This window comes from Bombus pyrosoma, linkage group LG9 (genome assembly GCF_014825855.1).
Source record: "Bombus pyrosoma isolate SC7728 linkage group LG9, ASM1482585v1, whole genome shotgun sequence".
NCBI lineage: Eukaryota > Metazoa > Arthropoda > Insecta > Hymenoptera > Apidae > Bombus > Bombus pyrosoma.
The window spans coordinates 14,577,661-14,585,862 of NC_057778.1; the positions used below are offsets into that span (position 1 = coordinate 14,577,661).

At 31.0% G+C, this 8,202-nt stretch overlaps 1 protein-coding gene across 1 annotated transcript; it reads right to left on the reverse strand.

The window, feature by feature from the left end:
• Positions 1-665: 665 nt before the first annotated feature.
• On the reverse strand, positions 666-6,282 carry LOC122570695 (cytochrome b5-related protein). Its single transcript, XM_043733402.1, has 6 exons — positions 5,999-6,282; positions 3,561-3,817; positions 3,150-3,417; positions 2,723-3,014; positions 1,502-1,717; positions 666-1,126 (listed from the first exon to the last, which is right to left on the reverse strand). The coding sequence occupies exons 2-6, from the start codon at positions 3,789-3,791 to the stop codon at positions 850-852; spliced, it is 1,284 nt and encodes a 427-aa protein (XP_043589337.1). The 5' UTR covers positions 3,792-3,817; positions 5,999-6,282; the 3' UTR covers positions 666-849.
• Between the last annotated feature and the right edge of the window lie 1,920 nt (positions 6,283-8,202).

The window sequence follows — 8,202 nt, forward strand, 5'->3', positions numbered from 1 at the left end:
ACGCCCCTTATATGCGTATAAAATATCGTAATAAAAACATTAGCTCTACGAATCCTTTTGGCACATTAAGGCACACGTTGCTAGAATTTAACACAACTTATTCACTTTCACCTTTAATAGGAGGAAAAAAGTAAAAGTGTATAAAATACAATGTATTACCAAAATTGCATGCACCTGTTATACCTATATGAAATCATAAAAATAACGTGCTTAATAATTATAATAATATTTTCTGGGGCACCTACGTGAACATCAATAATTCCTTGACGTCGAAAAAATGTAAGGTTCTGCCATTTCTGACGCAATTCTATCCCAAGATCTTTGTTAGTTAGATGCTTTGAGTTTTTAATTCCTTTTAGGAAAACATTAATGACAATTGTATCGCTATGTAGGTATAAATGATATTGTGACAAAGTGCATTTTCAATTTCTTTGGTTAGCCAGATATGCAAAATTCGATAGGTGTATGTAGACCTTCGCGACTGACCGTATATATAAGATTTAAAATGTAGAAAGCTTCGTTATGTTATATTTGAAGGGATGAAAAGGTAGGAGTCACGAAACACTTCCAACGTTAAAATTAAACTGTAGCAAGATATATGTATATAGAAATTATTTCAAATTACGAGAGCAACATAGCGCAAGACGACTCGAATCAAACTCAACTTCTTTATGCATTGCTTGTATTCTATGAAAAATGTATTTTCAAAATCACGTATTTATTATACGAATTCACTGACTGCTAATAATATACGCGATTAGTGCTTATTTCTTAGGTTAAGTGGACGCTGACTCTCCCAAGAAACAAATTATTTTTAATTGTCGCTTTAATCATAGCCGATCCGTTATTCTATCTAATATTCCTTTTCCGTTCTTTACGTAAGATTTGTTTAAATTGTCCCTTTACAAGCTCCCATTGGGTAAACTTCTTAGTACTAATTCCAAATTCCTTGCAAGTTTGTTGAAAAGCTTTTTCACAAAGTGACAAGTAACAGTGATCCACTGTTGGCAAAAGATGATGAAGACCGTGTAATCCGAAGTTAGTCAACACCAGAATGTCAGAGTCATCGATCACTGTTCGCTCTCTTACGGCATCCAATTCTAGCAAACCCCAGTCGAAATCGTTTCTAGAAAATATTATTCGCCTTTATTATTAACTGTTTCAATTGAGAATATTTTTTTTTATACGTTCACATTTCTTTCGATTAGAGACTATAATTTTAAATGAACCTATTAACGATAAATATGCATACATATACATACATATAAATAGAATTATTGTGTTGATAACTTTTCAAGATCTATAAGTTGTATTGAATTGATGTATACCTCCTATTTCTCTTTAAAAGTCTTAATCTTGACGAGTAATTTCAAGTACAACTTGCGCAACATATATGTAGTACGATTAAAATATAAAATATATAAGAATATATGATATAAGAAGATCGATAGAAATAATAGAATGTATATAGCACGTATTACCGATACGTATACAAACGAACCTGTATATGTCACCATCATGAAAGATATCGGGATGATGATGAGCTGCATTGAAACCGATCATACAAAATATAAAACTGCCTGTTAATAAAATTAATAACCAAAGCTTCACAGCCACAAAAATACTTGGCGCGAGAAAGGACATCGATATGGGCAAGACGAAAGGTACAGCATCTCGAAATTCGAATTTTCTATATTCGAAGAACACAGAGTAATATCTGAAACGAATACGTATTTATTAATATTGACTTTTTGTATTTAACGTAACAATATTTCATTTATAATACCATAACCCGACCTCTTAAAAAAAAAAAAAAAAACAGAAATACAAGGTGAATTGGTGCAGATGACAAAGACGGAAGGTGTAATGAGAAGGTGGTGAAGGGGTTACCAGAAGTTAAGAGTTGATGGAAGATGTAGTAAGATGACAAGAGAGGGGTGGAGGAAGAAGTGAGAAAGGACATTTTTAAGATCTCGCGGAACAACAAACAATGCAGAGAGAGTCAGGAGAAGAAAGAAGAGGGAAGTATAGTGTTTTGAAATATATCAGGGTTATTAGGAAAGAAAAGTATATAGAAAGGCAAAACGACGTAGATTTAATAGGAACGTCGATAGATGAAAATAAATAGGTGAAGATCTAATGGGAGGACTACCTAAAGGCTTTATATGTCATTGTCAGCTTACGAAAGACTTATAACAGAAATAATAACTGGAGTAACAGAGAAATGGGAAAGAGAGGTAGTGAGAAGACAGTTAAAAATAAATGAAGTGAGTTGAAACATATGGACGGTGTACCAAAGAGGGAGTATATCCGAGTTGGAAAGAAAGGTGCAGAAAAGGTGTTGATGAAGATGTCTAATTGCAAGATTTAGATGTGGAAAGGAGCCGAAGGTAACGAGAAAGGTCATGGTGGAGGGTAATAAGAAGGAAAGGAGGGAATAAGAAAAGGAGTGAGAAAGATAACCAAAGAAGAGATTGTTGATATCGATAATAATTAAATTAGGTACTGTATTATAGAAGTAACGAAAAGTCACCTTCAAGCCGCTAGCAACTACTAGCAAGAGAGTTTCGAATAATAAATACTATATGATATATTGCATCTATTTATGAAATATTTAGCTGCGGAATAAACAATTTAATATTAAGAAATATGATCTGTACGTAACATGCATCTTTGGATTTTGATAAATCTTTAATCCTGATATAAAAAAATAATAACGAACCTTTTGATTGCTTGTGCGTAAAAAGCTAAAGCCCAAATGATAGGACTTATCAGTTGACTAATGATACCTCTCAGTAATGATTTTTTAGGATCTGGTAACCAAAACAGGTAAGGCTCAAGCGAGTATATTTCAAAATCCCAAAGGGTATTAGGGTAGATGTGGTGACTCATTGCATGTGTTATTCGCCAATCTTTCGACGACAATGTGCTTAAATCAAAGTAGTACATTCGAAAACTATTCCTCATATGAAAATAATTATGACCAATGACTGTGGTCCATCCGAGAAAAATTCCTGAAATCATAAATATGTATTTCAATTATAGCATTTTGCATTCAAAATAAGAAAAAAAAGAAAATATCATGCAAATTATATTTGTCATATAGTAGTAGTTAAAGACTAAAGATGTAATTAAAATATTTAACCAACCAGCAAGCACAATGATTAAATAAGATTGTGTATAAGCTACTGCAAGGCTAAGTAAAACGGTAGCACTGATTAAAATATCAGCGATTAAATTTGTTTTTGGCGACGGCCGATGAAAATCCACGTCTTTTAGTGCTTCTAATGCACGCTTTTTGAAAGTAGAAAAGAAACCATTCGGTTCAAACGTTAATGGCAGCTTTCGTGGTGAAACTGCCTCTCTTACCAAGTATTTTGGAAGCAGTTTCATAGCTTTATCAGTTAGATGATGCGACTGAAAAATACAAATTACATCTATTTAAAATACCGTTTAAAATAACCTGTACATTGAACTAAATTATGTGACTTATAACAAGAATATATAACCAGAAGAAGAAACTATTGTACCAATTATTGTACTACACGAAAACGAATTACCTCGAAAAGTTCGGTAATATCAGTACCCTTGGTCAGGCGAATCCATTCTGCTCCTCCTGGGTGAAATTTTGCAAAACCTTCTAAATCATATAAATTATTTTGAATCCTCCATAAACCTTCCGCACCGTCTATTTGTCTTCTTGCTTCGAGAAAAGAGTATGCTGTTTGAAATTTAGCATCCCTTCCAGGAAAATTTTCGAAACCCGGTATCGAACTTTCTAATTTCCGCATTGCTTTCTTCTTCTTTTTTTATTGATCTGTACGGTACGTAAGATAAATAATGTTACTTATTTACTTACAATTTTTATTTAATTAACATCAAGTAATAACTATAACAATTGCTTAATCGTGCTTCAGGATATAAATCTAAATAAAGAATATAAGGGATCTTATTAAAACGTGTTATTTATTTCGTTATGAACGTTTTAATTTATCCTGCTCCCGTTAAATTCTTCAAGTTATTGTTTAAAATGCCATTTACAATCATATCTTAAACTCTGCATTCTGAAAATATCTAAAAGAAGTTAGTAACGTTAAATTAGGAGTTTTATTTAAAAATACATTATTCAAATGTTAAAATTATAATACAAAATGATATAGTAATTGCAAAACAAATTTTTTAGTGTTTCAAAATATTGGTAAGTGAATAAAATAATTTCCAAGAAAGATTGCATAAATGAAACTGCGTGTTTTTGTAAATAGTGTATGTACGTAGTTGTTTTTGCGGATTTAGTGATATGTTAGAAAATGGGTTAAAATTAGAGGATAATAGGATAGAGTTAGAGGACAATAATTATCGAAGTATTCATTCCCTCTTAAACTAAATCTTAACATACCTTACAGATAGTTAAATTTTACACATAATTGATTAAAGCTGGGTGAAGTATTTAATAAATAGTAATGTATCATTCGTTATATAACATTCTATCTCAGATATGTGTTTCGCAATTAATATTACCATTCATATAGGCGACACTTATATTATATATATTTATTTTGCTAGTATTAGAAACGAACATAATATAGTTAATTTTTAAATTTATCATCAAAGTTTAAAAAGGATAAAATAGGGGTGTGCGGGTAAATCTGTAAAATAGTGTATCGTTACCAGGGACGAATTTACCATTACGCTAATGAGACTAAAAGCATCGGGCCCCGAAGCAATATGCCTATCAAAAAGAATAGTAAACAAATATCAGAATTACATAAAATACATTTATTGTTATGGGAAGACTGGAATAAAAGTGCTAGCTTCGCTAAAACGATGTTTGTTGAATCAGTACGTACAGTCGTCCGAATACTCGAGACGCCTATCGAGTATTTGATGGGACCATTCTATAGTGTTTTAGAACATTCTTACGTTTTCTAGGATGCGTGAAAAGTAATTAAATCCTCCGACATGACTCGTTTACCATGGGAATTTTGAAGGCAGCTTTAGACTGGCCATGACATCGTGCGGATTTTAATTACTGCACATGATGTTAATATTCACCGTCTAAGGGAATATTAACTTATAGCTATATATTAACTAATATTAACTCTGACAGATTAACTAAAGAATCTCTAAATGTAAGTCATAATTTCCTATTGGTTTAACGATTTAGCTTTAACGATTTAGCCAGGTTGAACTTTTATAAATTCAGTTTAGCTCAGGAGCTCCAAAATGATTATTAGCTTCAGGCTTCCAAAGGGTTAAATCCGCCACTGATCGTTACTCTACTATTCATTTGATTATTTGAATCATTTATTAAAATATCTCTTAATGACGTCTAATACCTAATTTTTTAAATCACATTTGTTTGATTTCTGTGTGACTTATCGAATGTCAACACATTCGATTACTATTGTCGCAATAAATTAAGATACTGAATAAGTAAGTGCAATAATATACCACGTATATGATATTATATTTTACATGATTTTATATTGATTTTATATGATTTTATATTTTTACAAACAGAAATTATTTTCAGATTATCGTTCATGGATAAATTGCTTGCTAGATCATAATCGAGCAAGGTAAATTGAATCGAAAGTTAAATTTAGAATATAAACTAAAATGGACTGAAACTAAAACTAAAATATAAACTAAAATTTTCACATTTGATTAAAAATAGTGTTATTTTGCGATAGCGTGAGTATATTACGAGTTATGCGCGTGTCTCATTGCCGCGCATGCATCTGTTTTTGAATGATATGGTTTCGGGCAGTTCATTGTAAGTTATATTATATTATGACGAATACTTCACGTTCGATGTTTTATGAATGTTATAGTATTTTCACATATTGTACGCATTCTGTTTCGCAACTTTAAATTTCCAATAAATTAACTTTATTACTATTATTATTAATTATTATTAATTATTAGAAATATTTCTAGTTGCACATTACTATACAAAAAAGAATGTTTATCATATTTTCTAATAATTTTTTCATACCAAGAATGTTAATCGTGTATAGAGATTCCTTGTAGAACTTTCTAATATGGTAGATTGTGATTGAGTCTTCTAATTTATGTCCAAATAACTTGATGCTGTTTGGGCAGTACTTTAATAGTTATTGACAAACAACGATATTTATTTCATCACATTACGAAGACGTAACCTACTGCACGAAAAAATACTTTATTTTACTATAACACTAATTAAAACTGAACCTGATTACGTTGTTCAACGGACTGCTTTTAATGAAACAATTTGGAAAGCACTCTTCTTTCTTATATATCAAACCAACATGTATTGAATAGAATCTGAACGACGTAGTACTTTGACCCTGCAACGATAGTCAATCCAACAGACGATAACTCTATGACGCGTTGTTACTTATTACAGAATATCTGACGCTGTACACATTAAAATAAGTATGTGTATATTACTTTTTATTTAAAAATTTGACCGGTATTATTACAACTATTAACTCTTTTAACATGAAGTCGAATGTTTTTTCAGGTTATGAGAAAATTTTGTTTTTTTATAAGCGACGAATAAGCAAAGAAAATGTGCTTTGCCAGTTATATACAGGATGTATCAATTTTTTTCACAAAACATTCCCATCATATTCCAGAAGTAAAATTAAGAAAAAAATGTTATATAAATATAGGCTTTGAAATGCTTTATTGTAGATTAAATTTATTCATATATTAAAAAGTTATAACAACGACACGAAATGATAAAGGACTGCTGTTTCGTCGCCCCAGTATGTTGCCCATATCTATTTGATATGTTTATACAGGCTTTGATGTTTACTTGCCGAGGTCGTTGATTTGATCAAACCAGTGCGGCAATCCGTTACCCTCAACGATGGAGGAGGTCGAGGAGGATCAATTCCCTGGTTCCCAAGTTCACCAGATATCACTTCAACAGATTTTTACTTGCGGTTAACCGTAAAAGAAAAAGTTTACCAAACACAAATTAATACGCGTCGGCAGTTAATGCAAATGATTTATATCGTATTTACAGCAGTTAAGAGAATGAACAAGAAATTAGTAATGCAATAGATTTTATTTTCCGTAAATGCTAGTCTTCGTATTCGCAATAACGGACTACATTTTGAAATGGAATTATAACGTCAATCGATATTATACATTTTATTCCTACGTGATATCGAACAAGAAATCAGTCCGTTGTTGTTCCGCATTTTTGTTATAACCTTTTAACAAAGTATATAAGAGCCTACATCTATACAACATTGTTTTATGTTTGCTTGTATAATCTTGTAAAGAATTAGGACACCCTGTATCTATTTCTATGTAAAAATATTGCCGGTGATATATACATATGTACATATTATGTATTTAGACATTTTGGCCGCTTTCGGAGTATTATTAACGGAATATTAGTTTTATCAAACTATAGTATAAAGTAATGACAAATTAGTAATCTGTTATTAGTAATTAGTCTTCCCGCGCAATCAACCGATTGTAAACCTAAATCATCTATTATCATTACCGTTGGAAAGTCGTTTAATATCGAAAATTTTCCCATCAGTTTGAGAAAATCTTCCTTATCTGACTCATAGAAACTAGAAGATGAAGGTATAAGAACCTTTCATTTATACCGTAATTTTATAATTAAATAACATGAAGTATACGCTATTAAAAATAAATGATCACATACTTTGAAGTTGTATGTTACAAAATGAACGATATCTTCCAATAAAAACGAGATTAAATAGAAGCTTAAAGTCAAAGTTACGAGTATACCACACAGATTTGTCGAAATAGGATTGGTTTTTAGCCAGTCGGAATTTTTCTATAATCAATCAGTGAAGTAGTAAACTACACGTATGTTTACTTGATATGTGATAGTTCATGAACACAAAAAACAATATTATCTACACTGAACTGATAATCGTAAACTTGTCCAAAACTCTCATTGTGTTCTGCCACAGACAGATTTTTCCATTTAAAGCTTTTTTAATCGGTATTGAGATAATGACAGTAATTCTGTCCTGAAGAACTTATTAGTAAGAAAAATTAATTGATGTGAACAGTGTAGCAATTTAAAATTCACATGGAATGTATTTAATAGAATACATAAACGATTTATAACGGATTTATAAGCGACGGAAATACGTACCGTAACAATTTTGTCAATGTAAATCACCCTATTGTATTTACAATGATAAAATATAATTAATATTA